General features: G+C 43.5%; 2 protein-coding genes across 4 annotated transcripts in view; one reads left to right on the forward strand and one right to left on the reverse strand.

Moving 5' to 3' along the window:
- WDR63 (WD repeat domain 63) overlaps positions 1-2,143 on the reverse strand; it is a 155,766-nt gene extending 153,623 nt beyond the window's left edge. Inside the window, exon 1 of the mRNA XM_033917020.1 lies at positions 2,044-2,143. The gene's annotated coding sequence lies outside the window, so the exon portion shown is untranslated. The remainder of the gene's footprint in view (positions 1-2,043) is intronic.
- A 515-nt stretch (positions 2,144-2,658) lies between these two features.
- Positions 2,659-18,128, forward strand: part of MCOLN3 (mucolipin 3) — a 41,785-nt gene continuing 26,315 nt past the window's right edge. For all 3 annotated transcript variants that reach the window (XM_033916554.1, XM_033916556.1, XM_033916555.1), the window contains exons 1-6: positions 2,659-2,825; positions 6,401-6,633; positions 11,336-11,503; positions 15,318-15,471; positions 16,799-16,883; positions 16,965-17,061. In XM_033916554.1, coding sequence (XP_033772445.1) covers positions 6,403-6,633; positions 11,336-11,503; positions 15,318-15,471; positions 16,799-16,883; positions 16,965-17,061 — 735 coding nt within the window. In that variant the 5' untranslated portion in view covers positions 2,659-2,825; positions 6,401-6,402. The remainder of the gene's footprint in view (positions 2,826-6,400; positions 6,634-11,335; positions 11,504-15,317; positions 15,472-16,798; positions 16,884-16,964; positions 17,062-18,128) is intronic.

An 18,128-nucleotide genomic window follows, 5' to 3' on the forward strand; every position in this document is an offset into this window, starting at 1 on the left:
GAATAAAAGAACATAAGAGTTGCCATATTGGGACAGACAGAAGATCCATAAAGCCCAGTATCCTGTTTCTAAGTATCTGGAAAGATCCCCAAAAAAGTAAAACAGATTTTATGCTGCTTATCTTAGAAATAAACAAAGAATTTTCCCACATTCGTCTTAAGAATGGTTTATGGAATTTTATTTTAGGAAATTATCCAGACCTTTTTTAAACCCCGATAACCACTTTCACCACATTATCTGGCAACAAATTCCAGAGTTTAACTACACACTGAGTGAAGAAATATTTTCTCTGGTTTGTTTTAAATCTACTACTTAGTAGCTTCATCACATGCCCCCCAGTCCTAGTATTTTTGAAAAGAGTAAACAAGAGATTCATGTCTACCCATTCCACTCCACTCAGTATTTTATAGACCTCTATCAAAGCTCCCCTGAGCCATCTCGTCTCAAAGATGAAGAGCCCTAGCCACTTTAGCTTTTCCTCATAGGGAAGTTGCTCCCATCCCCTTAATCATTTTTGTTGCCCTTCTCTGCACCTTTTCTAATTCCGTTATATCTTTTTGGAGATGCAGTTAGTATCCAATATGCGGTTCCACTATGGAACAATACAAGGGCATTAAAATTCTCATTTCTGTTTTCCACTCCTTTTCTAACATTCTGTTTGCTTTCTTAGCTGCCACTGCACATTGAGCAGAGGATTTCAATGTATCGTCAATGATGACACAGATCCTATTTCTGGGTGGTGACTCCTAATGTGGAACCTTACATCATGTAACTATAGTTCGTGTTCCTCTTTCCCTCATGCATCACTTTGCACGAGGTGCCTACAAAACACAGCACCAGAATTGCATCTACGTAGATGCTTAGTGGCGCCGAATGTCTAAAAAGGCATAGTTTTGGACGAGGTTAACGTTTGGCACCACTAAGCATGACTCTATATCAGAGGAATGCATCAGAAATGTAGGCCTGTAAAACCCTGGCCTACATTTCCAGTGCCTACCTTTGACACAGGCCACAATTCTGAAAATGGCGCTGTAATCTGAGTGACACGTGACCGGCACTGTTTTTTCAGGCGCCTGCCAATTACGGCAATGTTTTCAGAATCTGGGCCTAAATGTCGTTTGCCATTTTGGTGCCCAATCTCCCAGGCTTTCAAGGTCCTCTTGCAATTTTTCAGAATCCCCTTGCAATTTAACAATTTTGTGTCATCAGCAAATTAAATCACCTGACTAGTTATTCCCATCTGTAGAGCATTGATAAAATATGTTAAAAAGGAGCAGTCCCAGCACAGATCCCTGGGGAACCCCACTATCTACCATTCTCCATTGAGAATATTGACCATTTAACCTACTCTCTGTTTTCTATCTTTTAACCAGTTCTTAATCCACAATAAGACATGACTATCCCATGACTTTCCAATTTCCTCAGAAGTCTTTCATAAGACACTTTGTCAAATGTCTTTTGGAAATTCAGGTATACAATAACCTTGATAGTAAACCACTTATATTGTAACCCACTTGCATCCCATGTACTGACAAAATATATCTTTATTGTAAACCGTTTCTATCCCATGTACTGTCAAATGTATCTTTATTGTAAACCGCTTCGAACTTCACGGTATATAAGAAATAAATTATTATTATTATTAGGTAGAGAGGAAAGAGCCTGCTTCTCCCAATTCTGCAGAGCCTGTAGCAAGGCAGCAGAAGAAGCTCTGCAGTTTGGTGGTGCTGCTGCAAGTCTGTTTTGCAAAGAAAACTCTTCATCTGCATCAATCAACAATCACACTACCATGGTCACATTCTTAAAAAGGAGGCTGTAAATAGAGGGGATGCTGAAAAGTTCTTAGCCAAACCAACCAATTTCCTAAATGTAGCTGAAAAGAGTGTTATTTTATTTCGTTTCGTGCCAATTTACAGAAAAGAAATTCTGTTTTGTTTGTTTTTACATTGTTTCGGATCAGGGATTGAACCATATAGACTTCATTCTGTTCTTGGTTGGGATGAGAACTTATCAGCACCCCCTCGCATCCAACCCTCCCCTCACCTTTTCAGCCTCGTCTGCGCTCGAAGTGCGTATTTCTGCTTTTCCTCTGCGTGCCGTAACGCCTTGAAGCATTGCAAACTGCGGGGCGAGCTGCAGTTTGTTGGGCTTCGCGGGTTGCCACGGAAACGCAAGAGGGTAAGGGTGGAAGCACAATTGGCCAATCCGCTATTAGCTTTGCAACCGTCCTCGCCTCGCCGAAGACGTAGCAAGGGATGCGCACGTTCCCTCGTGCTCTTGTTTTCCTCTCGTTACTCTGTACCAGTTCGGAGTACTGTACAGGTTGCACGACAAAAGCGTAACCTGCGTTAGTTTGGCGCAACACTACTGATACAGTCAGTTGGAAACTTAATAGACCAATATATTCAGACTTGAGCTTTCGAGGACCAGCATCTGAACAAGTGGACTCAGGTCTTCGAAAGCTCATGGCCAATATTTTGGTTAATCTAAAGGGGCCACCCGAGCGCCACCTTTGGTAGCATTATAAGCAGCGTTACGACGCGTCTGAAGTGGAAAATCAGGAGCCAATCGGAGAGGGGAGGCGGGGCTTAAATCCGCCCTGCTGCTCTGCCACCTGCCGCTGCCTCTGGTCCCTTGCGTCACGTGCTGCCGCCGGCCGGGTGCTTCTGCTGATTGACGTTGATGCAGCTTCGGCTATCTCGGCGAGAGAATGAGAATGTTTATGGTCTGGGTTGAAGACGCAGCTGTGAAACCGCCGCCTGGCGAAGAAAATTGACAGCTCCAGTGTCCTCTGCAAGACGAGGGCTGAGGCTGCGCTGCTGCAGGTGTGTTTGTGGTGACAAGATGCATGGCTTGCTGTCCGATTGCCGTTTCAGGCGAAGCAGAGAGGCACTAAAATGCCGAGCAAACGTTACAAATCAAATTACTATCCCCCCCCCTCCTTTTTATGAAGGTAGATTGTCTTGCTGCAGCATGTCGCAGGCGAGGGAAGATAGAGGCTGCAGGAAGATGCATCCTTTCTTTCTGTCCTTACAGGAGCAACGTCACCCCGGGAAGAGTCAGATCTAGTTTCATCGCAGTAGAGAACAATAATGAAATGCTTGGGTAGGAAATGGCCATTATTTCAAGGCTTTATTAATAAGACATATATACAGGGCTTCTCTTACAAAATACATTCAATGTTCAGTGAGATTTCGCTGTCCTTCATAACACCCGAAAAACAAACCAACCCCTTATTCCCCCACCAGATCAATAATCTTCTTTCCCACCCTTGAAATTGTAGATTAATAGCTGAATGTTGTCTGGACGTAAGAATAACAGTTTTCTTACCAGCCAGGATTTGGTGTAATAAATTGTTCAGAAACCCTACTGTATTAGTCACAGGGATGAAAGGAAAACATTCTCTCTGATGCAGTGCTGTACAACGCAGCAGCGTTTTGTGAGGAAGTTGATTCACTTTTCCCATGGATATATTTCAGCATGTGTATTACTATGCATCAGTAGTTCTTAAACTGGATGGAAACTTTTTGGGGACTCAGTAGGGCAGGGGTAGGGAACTCCGGTCCTCGAGAGCCGTATTCCAGTCGGGTTTTCAGGATTTCCCTCAATGAATATGCAGGAGAGCTATTTGCATGCACTGCTCTCAATGCCTATTCATTGGGGAAATCCTGAAAACCCGCCTGGAATACGGCTCTCGAGGACCAGAGTTCCCTATCCCTGCAGTAGGGGGCAACAATTGCTAATGCTTCACTGGATTTTTTTGAGGTGGGTATCTGCTACATGTTGTATATCACTGAATTGGTAGTCTGAGTAGACAGGAGTACATTTTTTTCCCATTTTGAACTTTGCTATAAAATCGGATGTGTAAATATGTATTTAAATATTGTGAAACCAAAAGTGTCTAGGAGAAATAATATTGTTTAACTTATATCAAGAGGCATGATATCATATACATATATAATATATATATATATATATATAGTTAGAGGTAAGATATTCCTAACTGATTTGTCCTACTCTTTGCTGACTTGACTCGCTCATGTGACTTATGAGGGTGGTTTGAAAAGTTTGGTAAAAAAAAAAAAGGCAAGTCAAACAAGTAGTCTCCATCAAGGGCTATACGCTTAGTCCCTCGAGTTTTCAGTTTCTTTGTATCGTAGGAAAAATAGCTTATATATGTTAAACTTGCTTTTCTACTAAACCTTTCAGACCACCCTCATATAAGTAAGGCTTCTGATTTTAGGTTCCTTTTACAAAGCCACGTTAGCGATTCTTCTGTGGCAAATGCACCAAAGGCTGTAGGAACAGAGTGGGCTTCAGTGTATATGTTGCAGGGGACTCAATACCACGGTTTTGTAGGAGTCCTTTATTTTTTTAATTAATAAACACCAATAAAATTATCTCCTGCAAAAACAAATTGGATACAAATTGAATACAAATTGGATAAACACCATTTCCTCTGCTACTCTTTCACTCCTTCCCTGGTTTGGCTTGCGTCTGTCTTCCTCTTAGTTTTTGTGTCTTTTCTGCACTGACAGGTCCTAAATGGCAGAAACATACATACAGTCAAACCTTGGGTTGCGAGCATAATTTAGTTCCGAAAACATGCTTGTAATCCAAAACACTCGTATATCAAAGCGAATTTCCCCATAAGAAATAATGGAAACTCCACAACCCAAAAACTTTAATACAAAATACTGTATGTACTCGTATTGCAAGACTTTGCTTGTTTAGAACAGTCGCTACACTCCTGCAGCATCAGAGAGAGAGAGAGAGAGAAGAACCATCGGGCTCAGTTGTGATGATGTGATGCATGTATACTGTATGTACTTGTATTGCAAGACCTTGCTTGTATATCAACTTAAAATGTAATACAGTGGTACCTCGGTTTAAGAGTGCACCGGTTTGCGAGTGTTTTGCAAGACGAGCAAAACATTCACAAAATCGGCGCCTCGGAAACCGAGCATGCTTCGATTTGCGAGCGCCCCCCCCCCCCGCAAACCGGCACCCTCCCCCCTGTGATCCGGCACACCCCTTCCCCCCCGCCGCCATCGGGCACCCCCCGCCGCGACCTGAGGTCCCCCCAACCCACTCGAACCATCTTCTTACTTTGCTGTAGCCTCCGCAGCGGCACCGGCACCAGCATGTCCTGTGCGTGGTGCCGGTGCCTGAAGATCTGGCTTCCTGTGCTGGGCCTTGAGCATGTGCGCATGCTCAAGGCCTGAGAGTTCACGTCGAACGTGAACTCTCACGTTGAACGTGAACTCTCAAGACCCAGCACAGGAAGCAGATCTTCAGGCACCGGCACCACGCACAGGACATGCTGGTGCCGGTGCCGCTGCGGAGGCTACAGCAAAGTAAGAAGAGGGTTCGGGTGGGTTGGGGGGACCTCAGGTCGCGGCGGGGGGGTGCCCGATGGCGGCGGGGGGGGGTGCGGATCGCGGGGGGGAGGGTGCCGGTTCACGGGGGGGGCCTTCGGGAGGAGCAATGCCGGTTCTCGTGGGTGGGGGAGCAGCGCTTCTGGCCTCGGGGGGGGGAAACCTATCAAAGCAAGTTTCCATTATTTCCTATGGTGAAACTCGCTTTGATAAACGAGCATTTTGGATTACGAGCATGCTCCTGGAACGGATTATGCTCGTAATCCAAGGTACCACTGTAAAATGTTTTGTTTGTCTTGCAAAACACTTGCATACCAAGTTACTTGCAATCCAAGGTTTTACTGATCATGAAGGGCACAGAGAGAGTAGAGAGAGACAGATTCTTCAAACTTTCAAAGAATAAAAGAACAAGAGGGCATTCGGAAAAGTTGAAAGGGAACAGATTCAAAACGAATGCTAGGAAGTTCTTCTTTACCCAACGTGTGGTGGACACCTGGAATGCGCTTCCAGAGAGCGTAATAGGGCAGAGTACGGTACTGGGGTTCAAGAAAGGATTGGACAATTTCCTGCTGGAAAAGGGGATAGAGGGGTATAGATAGACGATTACTGCACAGGTCCTGGACCTGTTCAGCCGCCGCGTGAGCGGACTGCTGGGCACGATGGACCTCGGGTCTGACCAGCGGAGGCATTGCTTATGTTTTTATGTTCTTATGATTTCAACAGAGAAGGTACCCACAATAGTACATCTGTGGCATGAAAACACCAATAAACACCAATTGTTTTGTACCCTTGAATCCCTAATTAACTGGAAAATAAATACCTGGATTTATAAATTATAAACACTTAAGAATTGAAGCCCTATTTATAACTGTAGGTCACCTCTGTTTGTCTTGTGCATGAGTATGACCAAATTTACAAAAGGAATTGTCGTGAAACGAGATTCTGCTGCTCGTTTAAGAAACATTGCTGTGGTTGCAAATCCTTGCAGCATCATGCTTCTCTCTTCACCCTCCCCACCACAGACATGGAAAATCCTGAAGTGCTTATAAACAGCTGCAGTTCTCAGGATGACAATGAAAATCCATATTCGCACAAGCGATGCTCCACCATGACTCATCAGCTGCTTATGGAAGATCATCTTAGAAGAAAACTTAAATTTTTTTTCATGAACCCTTGCGAGAAATTCCGGGCCAGGGGCAGAAAACCGTGGAAACTTATTTTGCAGATTCTAAAAATAGCAATGGTTACTATTCAGGTTAGTAGGTTTTTCTAAATAAACTCTGGTTTTGTTTTTGTGATCCTTTGCACTTATTTTGTTTTTCTGAAGTTATTTCTATTTAAATTATAAACAAGAAGCCTCTGGAAAAAACCACAGCCAAGATGCTTTCCCTTTATCCTTGTCTGATATACAGTGGTACCTCGGTTTACGAGTGCACCGGTTTGCGAGTGTTTTGCAAGACGAGCAAAACATTAGCAAAATCGGCGCCTCGGAAACCGAGCATGGCTCGATTTACGACGAGCCCCCCCCCCGCGATCCGGCACCCCCCCCCCGGCTGCGATTGGGCACCCCCCTGCCGCTGCTTATTGTCATCTGGGCACCGGTACCGGCATGTCCTGCACGTTGGTGCCGGTGCCCGAAGATCGGCCTCCTCTTCTTGCTGGGCCTTGAGCATCTGCGCATGCTCAAGGCCTGCGAGTTCACGGCACCATTTTGAATTTCTGTGCATATCTCGCTATTCACTAATCTATTACAAGGTGTGCCCCAATCCTATAATGCACCACCCGTAAGAGGGCGTGGCCATAGGTGGGTCAGGGGTATTCCTAAAATTTGCACGCAGTGTTATACAGTAGAATACTGGGGATGTGTGCTCAAAGTGGCTGCTGGGAATTACACCTGGTTTCAGCAGGCATAAATTCTGCTGCTCAAATTTGGGTGCCTAAATCAGCACTCAAGCCCGGATTCTCTATACCGGTGGTTCCCAACCCTGTCCTGGAGCACCACCAGGCCAGTCGGGTTTTCAGGCTAGCCCTAATGAATGTGCATGAGAGAGATTTGCCTATAATGGACTTGACAGGTATGCAAATCTGCTCCATGCATATTCATTAGGGCGATCCTGAAAACCCGATTGGCCTGGCGGTCCACCAGGACAGGGTTGGGAACCACTGCTCTATACGGCATTGATAGCAGTGGCTACCTAAAAAGCGGCAGCTGATCGTGTGTCAATCATGCGACGGTGCTGTATAGAGAATTGCGCCTCTAGGAAAGACAGGCACTGGAAATCTAGGCCAGGGTCTTCTAGGCCTACATTTCTGGTGCCAGTTTTTGTTGTGAATTACACCTATGTAGGCGCTTTATGATACCTAACGGCACTTACAGCATTAGCTATGCTCATAGTGGCGTTAGATGACAGCAAGCGCCATTGGAGACCCGGTTCCAGCACCTTTTCTTTAGGCGCCAGTAGGCACTTTAAATTTAAAGTTATTTACCATTTCAAACAGTGTTTGCTAATTAACTTAGGCACCAGTTAGAGAATTTTCCGCTCAGAGCCAGTTCTATAATGGGCGCTCATCTTTGAGTGCTCATTAAAGGACCACATTGCCACCATAGTGACAATGCTACATTAAAGGACCAACTTTTTCAGTGCCATTTCACTGAATCTAGTCTGAACCATTTCAGTTGTCCACAGGTTGCCCTAGATCTATAAGAACATCGTCCTGCGTGGAGTGAAATAGTCACTCACTGTGCCCGGCCCTGTCCAACGCTCTTCTCACTCCCCGGCTACCATTTTGGAATATGGGGTTCTTTCCTCTTATCAATCTGGTTACAGGTGGATCATGAGGATACAGGCGGAGAAATCCTTACAGATCCTTCCATGTGATGAAATGCAGGATAGCTACGTAATTCTACATTTTTCTCTCATGGGCAGAGGAGCCAGCCAAAATCAGCCTCTTTTCTTCTGAATACTCTTTAGGAGTTAAGTAGAGATTCACAGATTAAAAAAAAGAAAAGAACCTTTTTTTTAAAATCTTATTTATTTATTTAGTTTTTTAGCCCATCCTCCCCAAAAGCCCAGAAAGGGTTACAAGAATACATACACTGGGTTTTGTACCCTCCATAGATATAAAATATTACCTAAGGGTGTAAGGGGAATCAGAATTCTCCCCTTTTGAATGAGCGTGGCATCCAGCTAATTTTACTGACCACCCAGCTAAACTTAAAAGAAAATTTTATAATTCTGCACAGTACTCCTTCATGCCACTCGGCTGGCAAAAATTTCTTGGGAGAACACTGGGAAAGTATTGAACTTTACCAGTTCCCTAAATGAAGAAATGAATTTATTTAAGTAATGCTGTGGGTGTTACACTTATTCATTGTGAATATCCTTTTAAAAACCCAACAATTGTGTGTGGAATGACCAGGACAGGTTTGGGACAGCTTGCTTTATCCCATCACTTGTCACAGAAAAATGTGGAACAATGCTAGAGAAATGTATCTTGAAAATAAATCCAGTAGAACACATAGCCAGAGTCTGAATGGCTATACATTCTACTGGATTTTTTTTCAGGATACATTTCTCTAGCATTGTTCCAAATTTTTCTGTGACAAGCGATGGGATAGAGCAAGCTTGAAGGAGCATATGAGCGACAGGATATCACTTGAAAAGAGAGCTAGAGAGTGTATGTTTGTTCCTGTGTGTCTGAAGAGAAGAGTCACATATAAATGAAGTTTCCCTTTGAAAATCTGAGATGGAATGAAGAGGTTCATTGGTACCTGTGCACAATGAGAGGCTCCTGAGAAAATTAGAGTCATGGGATAGGAGGCAATGTTCAGTTGTGGATTAGTCTTCTATTGAGACAGACATGAAGGAAGCCACTGCTTGCCCTGAATTGGTAGCATGGAATGTTGCTACTATTTGGGTTTTTGCTAGGTACTTGTGACCTGGATTGGCTACTGTGAAGACGGGATACTGGGCTAGATGAACTATTGGTCTGACCCAGTAAGGCTATAGCCCAAGGAATTTTCCCTGTTAACTATTAAATTAATTGGTCAAATTCCTTTATCACTGTCCTAATACTTCTTCCACTCTACCTATACCCTTTCAGGCCATTAAAAAAAAAACCCTAAATATTTTATTTTGCTTTTCCCATTTCTGAATCCTTTTTTTCACTTGTAAAACTTTGTAAATGTATATTTATTTATATCCTAAGTCAGGGGTGCCCAATAGGTCGATCGCGATCGACCGGTAGATCGCCAAGGCAAAGTGAGTCGATCGTGGAGCCCATCCCAGGCTCCCTGATAGACTCACTTTGCCTTGACGATCTACTGGGCCAACCAGCATTCCTCTCTCCAACATCAATTTTGCCGTCAGAGAGGAAGTTCGGGCCAACCAATCGCTGCCTGGCTGGGCCGGAACTTCCTCTTCAAAAGCAGAATTGACCTCTCAGAACAATTCTTCCCACCAATTTAAACTCTGATACTCCCACCAATTCAACTCCCCCCTCACCCCCCACCACCTAATTCAGCTCCCTAAACACTATCCCCACTGATTTAGACACATTCCCATGGGCCTACCTACATCCCTGGTGGTTCAGTGGGGTTATCCAGGCATAAGTTATCCTCATTTCTCCTCCTCCTAACAGCTTTATGTGCTAAAATGGCTGCTGCAGCCTCTAGCAGTTGTCAAGCAATACTATCACTAGAGGTCAGCCTTCCATATATAGAGGTCAGCCTCTCCTGCGTAGGTTTCTGATTAGGGTGGATTTCGAGAGGGGAGTCTGACCCCGGGGGGGGGAGGGGGCAGGGAGGAGGAAGCACATCCAACAAGGTCAGCTGCGACTTGGAAGCTATGTGGGTTGCAGCCAATATTCAGCACTGGCATTTCATAACTAAGCAACCAAAGTTAGGACTGGTATTCATTTATTTATTTTTTTTAGTTTATTGTATTGTATTTATATACCACTTATAGCCTAAGTGGTTTACATTCAGGTACTCAAGCATTTTTCCCTCTCTGTCCCGGTGGGGTCACACTCTGGGCAATGGGGGATTAAGTGACATGCCCAGAGTCACAAGGAGCAGCGTGGGATTTGAACCTACATCGTCAGGGTGCTGAGGCTGTAGCTCTAACCACTGCGCTTAGCTATATGGGCATAGCACTGACTATTGCCAACCCCTGCATAGCTGCCACCTCCTCCCCAACTCTGCCCTCAGAACTCTTCTTTCTGGCCCACTTTAAAAATGACTGGTTAGGGCTGATATTCAATGGCACTGTCCAGCAGTGGCATAGTGCAGTGGCACCTCTCCTCTGCCCCCCACCTCCACACACTCCTTCCCTGCCCCCTCCTACCACACACGCGCCACTTCCCTTCCCCCATACCTCTGTAACGTTCCTGGCACGAACGGCAACCCACAAGCTGCTGTCGCTCCAGTTTCGGCTTTTCCTCTGATGTCACTTCCTAGGTGCAGGTCCAGGATGTGACATCAGAGGAAGAGCCGACACTGGTGTGACAGCAGGTTGGGGGATGCTGCTCACACCATGAACATTACAGAGGCACAGGGGAAGGGAAGTGGCTCACACATGCAGCAGTTGGAGATGGGAAAGAAGAGGGGAGGGGCAGAGAGGAGGATGGGTGCCTGCGCCCTTACCAAGACAGTGCCTGGGGTGGTCTGCCATTCCCCTTTTACTACACCACTGCTGTCCAGTTAAGTGTTACTTCATTGCCCCAGGTACAAAATAAATACCTATCTAAAATATTTGCCAGCACACAGAGTGTGATCATCTGGCATGCCTATTTTTCTAATTCATTCTGGTTAAAGGTGCATACAGACTGCCAGGAAACATTTCCTGATGCCTTTCCTCTTATCTTGTCGGAGCATTTTCCCATAGATTCTATTCTGAGTGTTCTTATAGTCTTGGGAAAAAAATTAAATATTGCAAATCTGTTTGATTTTTATTTAGTTGGTTCTGTTTGGACTAAGCAATCAGATGGTGGTTGCTTTCAAGGAGGAGAACACTGTGGCCTTTAAGCACCTCTTTCTGAAGGGCTATATGGACAAAAAGGATGAGACATATGCAGTCTACAGACAAAAAGAAGTCTACGACCACCTCTCGTTTGCAGTAAACCAGGTAAAGAGAATTCTTTTCCAAATGGAAGTCAATGGAAAACTTATACAAAAGGGATTGAGAACGTCTGTCTAGCAGCAAAATAACTGAAAATTTAACGGAATTGAATGGAATGAAAATTTGCACAGGGAAAATATGATAAAAAGACACATCAAGTTCAATAAAGGGCTAAATCGGAGTGGGGGCTCCAGAGATATAACCTCTCCCCCCAAAAATAGAGCTTTTGCAGCATAGAAATTTACATAGAGTGAAACATAGCAGCTAATGAATTCTTCCTTTCAAACTGGTTCACCAATGTTCTCTAATCTCCCCAGCGCCAGCACTACCATCCATAGAACTGCTTCTCTATGCCAAACTTTTTAATTCAGCTTCATCTGTTGTCTTCCTAATTCCTTTATGAGGGAAATACAGAAGCCAAGAGTCTGCTCCCTCAAACCCTCAGTGTTCCCCCCCTCCCCTCCACAAATAAAATTGATAGTGCCAAATGATTACAGGCTCTGTAGCTAATTGAGAGAATATTGACTTACAGCAGGGGTGTCAAAGTCCCTCCTCGAGAGCTGCAATCCAGTCGGGTTTTCAGGATTTCCCCAATGAATATGCATGAGATCTATTAGCATACAATGAAACCCAACTGGATTGCGGCCCTCAAGGAGGGACTTTGACACCCCTGACTTACAGGCACTTGCAGTACATAGCTAGGGTCTGAAATACCAACATACATGTATATTGTCACATACTGTAGCTTCTGCTCATGCTTTAGTCATTGAAGTTGTAAAATGGCTGCTGTTGCCATACATAAACAGCACACACATACTCATTTCTGCATGAACTTTAGAAAAGGCAGATCCTTTTCGAAAATGCTGTCAGAATTTTACATGTCCCAACCTTGACGTCTCTTTTCCAGTTTTTACGTTCTAACAAAATTCTACCTTCTCATCAACCAGCTCACCGGTGTCCACCTGTTTGTTGATACCTTCTAAAAAAAAAAAAATCTAGGGCCTGATATTGAAAGTGATTTAAATGAGGGAAAGACTCCTGGCAGTATATATCACTTGGGATATTCAGGGCACTTAACGGGCAGTGCTGCTGAATATCCCCTCTAAAAGTCTTTTCCCTAACTGGTGTGGTTATAGCGGGCAGAGTTAGGATAGAGCGATGACGTAGCCAGTTATCAGCAAACACTTAACACGCAAAAACAGGGTTCCATACAAACTCATTAAAGCATTTTGCAGGATTGTGCTAAACTGTGTATTATTAAAATCTGGGGTTGGGTGTGTGTGTGTGTGTGTGTGATTTTTCTGTGAGGGGTTGTGACATAGGCAGAGAATGGGCTTGGAAGCATTAGCCAGCTCATGCAGATCTCTGAGGTCTTTTCCTCCTTTGAATTAAGTTAACAAATAGTTCCCTGCAGTGGAGTAGTGAGGGCAAGAGGTGCCCCCCACCCCATCCGCTCCTTCCCTACCACTTCCTGCTGCTTATGTACACCCCTTCCCTTCCCCCGTACCCCAACATGCTGCTCGCACCAATGTCGACTCTTCTTCTGATGTCACTTTCTAGGTCCAGGAAGTGACATCAGAGGAAGAGCCGATGCTGGCATGAGCAGCATTTTGGGGTTGCTGCTCACATCAGGAACATGAAAGAGGTACAGGGAAAGGCATGGCTATATGCGCGCACAGTAGTGGGGGAGTGGAGAGCAGGACGGGTGCCAGTGTCCCCACCAAGACAGCGCCCATGGTGGACCCCCCCCCCTTCCTATGCCACTGGTTCCCTAATGTACACACATTTCTATAACATGGTCTCTAAATGTGATAGTGCCTGCTTTGAATGTGTACATGGTGGAGGGTGCACAGTTACATGTGTCAATTATAGAGTAGAGCATGTCACGGAGACAAATTTTCCCCATTTCTGCAGGATCTCTTTATTCGTATCTCATTCCCGCAAGCTCTGTCCCTGTCCCTGCCCCAATCCTGTAAACTCTGTCCTGATCTGCACAAGCCTCGAACACTTTTAAATCATAAGTGTTCGAGGCTTGTGCGGTTAAGGAAGAGCTTACAGGAATGGGACAGGGACAGAACTCACGGGGATGGGACAGGGATTTTGAGATCCCGCGGGGACAGGGACATATTTGTCCCGTTGTCTTTCTCTATTATAGAGCACTATCATTTGCATAAGCTTTCTAGCAGTGAGCCCTAAGGGGTCCTTTTACAGAGCTGAGGTAAAAATTGGTCTTAGAGTGCCCCCCTCCCCCCACATGTCTTTCCTACGTACAAAGGCCATTTTTACTATAGCTGTTAAAACCCCAATTTTCTGTCTTTCCCATCAATGGCCGTTCTCTAATGTTGCCGTTAGCACACAACCAATTGTAAAAGTTACCACAAGAATATTTACCCCCACCTACTTTGCAGATGGTGAGGGTTCCTGTGTTTTCCGTACACTGACCACTTAATGCATAGTAATATAGATATGCTAACTGATGAGCACAGAAACACCCAATCTCCCCCCCCTGACATATCCACTAAAAAAAATTACCTCACGGTTAGTTTATGACAATGCAAAAACATGTGAAACTAGTGTTGTGTCCTGAATTAGGCCATTTTTATTTTTTTTTGCTTCGTTAGGCACATGTTAGCACCTAACATAGCTTAGTAAAATGATCCCTAAGTCAACATACTAGCAAGCAATATGGAGAAAGGGATTGGGACTTGTATACCATCTTTTTGTAGTTATATAACCATTTTACGTACAGTACTTCAAGCATTTTCCCTATCTGTCCTGGCGGGCTCACAATCTATCTAATGTACCAATGGCAGTGGAGGAGTAGGTGACTTGCCCAGTGTCACAGGGAGCAATGCAGGGTTTAAACCAACCTCAGGATGCTGAGGTGGTATCCCTAACCACTACGCCACACTCTTCTCCATATAACATACATTGACAAATCTTTCCATCCCCGTTGTTCTGTCTGTTGGGGTTTTGGAGCAATGTAGGCCTCCATGAGGAGGACCAGGATTGACAGGTCATCTAGTCCATGCAGCAAAGTACACTGCTACCACTTTTTGGAAAACATCCCTGCCCCTGATGTATTAACTCTCACAGATGGCTGGTATCACTTCCCTTATATAGACTGAGGGGCAAAATTGATGTTTATAATAAGGTCTGGGGTAAATATTGGAAGGTCCTATCAAGAAAAGCATAGTAAAGCTTGGTTTAATTAAAAAATGTTTTGTAAAAGTGGAGGTATTCATATAGTCTCAGTGCCAGAATGTCAGGGAGTTTCTTCTTTTCTTTATGTTGGGTTTTCAGTCATGATCTGTGTACTGGCTGTTAACTTAAATGAAGAGGTACAAAAAAAAATTTACAGAAACAAATCTGTGAAATGAACTGATGTGACCCCCAAAACTGAGGGGAAAATCCAAAAGAACTGAAAACCAAACATTTTTGGTTTGTGCCTATCCCTAGCAAAGGAAGCGATGGGTTATGGTGGTTTGCACATACTGAAATTGACTGCTTAGGTAGTGAAGGAGTTTGATTGAAGTTGCTTCCTTTGAATGGTACTGACTGAAATCTTGTGGCAGCAAACTCTGAACGCCTCCCAAACAGTCTGCATCATAATTTTCCTGTTTTAAATGGCTGAATCCAGTAAACCAGTAATTTGGCTAGAAATAAAAAAAAGCATTGAAGGACACTTGGGATGACTCCAGCGTGGATTAAACCTTTTCCTAATATATGTGCTGGATCCCAGACATTGACACACAACCTTCACCAGCCTGGTTGGTGCATCTTGTGCAAGGGCTGAGCTCTTTTTTTTGTTGTTTTTCAGTACCTGCAGCTGCGTAATGTATCCGTTGGGAACCATGCATATGAAACGAAAGGAACCGAGCAGACTGCCATGAAAGTGTGCCAGCAGTTCTACAAGCAAGGAAGCATCTTCCCTGGCAATGATACTTTTGATATCGACCCAGAAATTGAAACTGGTAACTCTTTTTTTCAGGGGAGGATGAAATCCTCCTCAGCCTAACCCATTTTAGGATTGTCTAGTGGGTTTCTTTTTTTCCACTGAGGAGCTGTCTCAGTTGGAACTAGTCTCCAGTGAGCTGTGGTACCACAAATCTTTATTTCTTTCTGCTTTTCCCAAAGTATTAAGTCTCTCTTGCCTTCCATTGAGCTCATCATTGCAGTAACAGCCCTTAGCAAGAGAACACAGATTGTGGCTTCTTTGGATATTGAGTTAATTCACTTAGATTTAGGGTCATTCTATTAAACTGTGTTAAACAGCTAACACAGGGTTTACAGCATGGTAGATGGTGCTACTGTCTACTATGCTAAAAGAAGAACCTTTGCTTTTAAAAACCTGGCATTAGTTGCCTACCATGAAAGTGCTCCAGGGTAGAGAATGTGTATTGTCAAATAATACCTGGTAAGAACATGAGCACAAAAAATCCCAAAGCCATTGAAAAACTCGACCAGTAATTACCTTGGAATCCAAGCATTGAGGTAATATGTTATGATCAACAAGGTCAAAGGCACAGTTAAGACCGAACTATAAGATTGAAGCCCCCAATCCCCTACAAACATGTGCTTCAATAGAGATGCCAACACTGTTTCCATACTATGGAACGATCTGAAACCAGATTGTGAACTGTGTAGTAGATGAAAATGTTCCACATAATGTGTTAATTGAAGAGAAACTAGACCTTCCAAAAGTTTAACTAAGAAAGGAATGGAGGCTATAGGCCTATAGTTGGCAACCGAGTTAACTGACCCTTTGCAATCCTTTATATTTGGGGTTACAATAATATGTACCTGCATGTATGTAAACCGCTTTGAATGTATAATCACAAAAAGGCAGTAAACAAGTCCCATTCCCTTCCCTTCCTTCTTTCCTCCAAGGCTGATGTAACTGTGCATGTCAAAATGTAAAGTTCGCTGATGCCGGGTATATTAATATTCTGTCATGGAATCTGGGTGTCCAGATACTATTATAGCATAGACGCTCTTTCCGCAGCATCAGGTTGCCTACAAGGAAATGCCCTCTTATAGAACTGCCGCCTTACTTTTTTCATCAGTTAAAAAATTATAGATGTTCTCTGAGATAAGGAGGCCCTATGAAGTCTTGGAATCTGCTTCTGTTGAGCTCTAATAATCTTAAAAGCGACATTAGTCTATCAGAAGAAGAAATCATCTGACTAATTTGTTTCCTATACTAATTTATTTTGTACTTGCTCAGACTGTTAAGTGCTTTGTGACACATGGAACTTGTTCGGTAACTTTGATGTCTTTGCCTTTGTCGTCATACATCAGACTGCCTCTACATTGAGCCACCTTTGCCCTTGGAAAACCCAACTTTTGGTGAAAACAAGTTAAACTTAACTTTTGACTTTTATAGGTAAGATGAACTCATGCTTTCTGGGTTTATGGTGAACCAAATTTTAACCATAAAAATAGCTAACTCCTATTTCCTCTCTAGACTCATAGTGGTGCAACTAGTGTTCAAACTGAAGGCCATCAATCTTCAGACTGTGCGTCACCATGAGCTCCCAGACTGTTATGATTTCACTGTGATGGTAAGGATGAGTTTAGTTCTGTTTTCTGAATGTCAGCCATATTGCTCATAGTTCTTCTGGTTCATTCAGGTGTAAGTCAGACTAGTGACTGAACATACATGTAGGTCACTATTGAGACCCAATAGCAACTGCATTTTTATTTTATATTAGAAGACTGGCTTGTGTGTTTAAAAGAATACATATAGCTAGGCTAGCTAAACAGTGCCCATAATATTACAGTGGACTCTTATCCAAGTTTCCAAGTTTATTAATATTTTGATATACCGACCATCGACATGCATCTCTGATCGGTGTACAATGCTAAAAATATAAGGTATAAAATTTTAAAAATAGAGGAATAAAAATAAAAAACAAGGGGGATGGGAACGGAGTTAAGACGACTACATTGACATAAATGATACAAGAGGAGATTGAGGTGGGAAGGAATAATAATTACATCAAAAAATAAAAATAAAGGGAGGTACAGGGGGATGGGGGGATGGGAAGAACATAATAGAAGGGGAGGTCGCTTCATAGAAGCGGAGGGGAGGAAATGTGGTCGAAAGAACAATGTTTGTTATAATTTAGAATGCATCCTGAAACAAGAAGGTTTTAAGACTGGTTCTGAATTTATTGAGAGAATTTTCGTGGCAGAGGTGAGATGGCATGGCATTCCAAAGTGAGGGAGCTGTGGCAGAGAAATTTGTGTTTCTAGTATAGTATAGCTTCTTGTTTTAGCCACTTAAAGCAAACATGTGCTGTAATCTCCAGAGCATAACCTTAGCACAGCAGCACACACAAGAATTTTGTTCTTTTCTGAAATTTTCTTTATTGAATAAATGTAACTGATTTACTCTCAGTTCATAGATTCTTAGAAACTTGTTGCCCTAAGGCAAGAGATTCCATAGTTCTGAATTCTACAGTAGTAGATGAAGGTGGAAATTTTGGAGAGAAAAGGATTTATGGCAGAGATGGGAGAATTATCAAATAGGTTAGGTACCGTATTTTCGCGGATATAACGCGCACCATTGTAAAACGCGCACAGGGGTATAGCGCGCAGAAATCACGATGATATGTACAAAAACTTT

The sequence above is a fragment of the Geotrypetes seraphini genome, chromosome 12 (genome assembly GCF_902459505.1).
Source record: "Geotrypetes seraphini chromosome 12, aGeoSer1.1, whole genome shotgun sequence".
NCBI classification, from domain to species: Eukaryota; Metazoa; Chordata; class Amphibia; order Gymnophiona; family Dermophiidae; genus Geotrypetes; species Geotrypetes seraphini.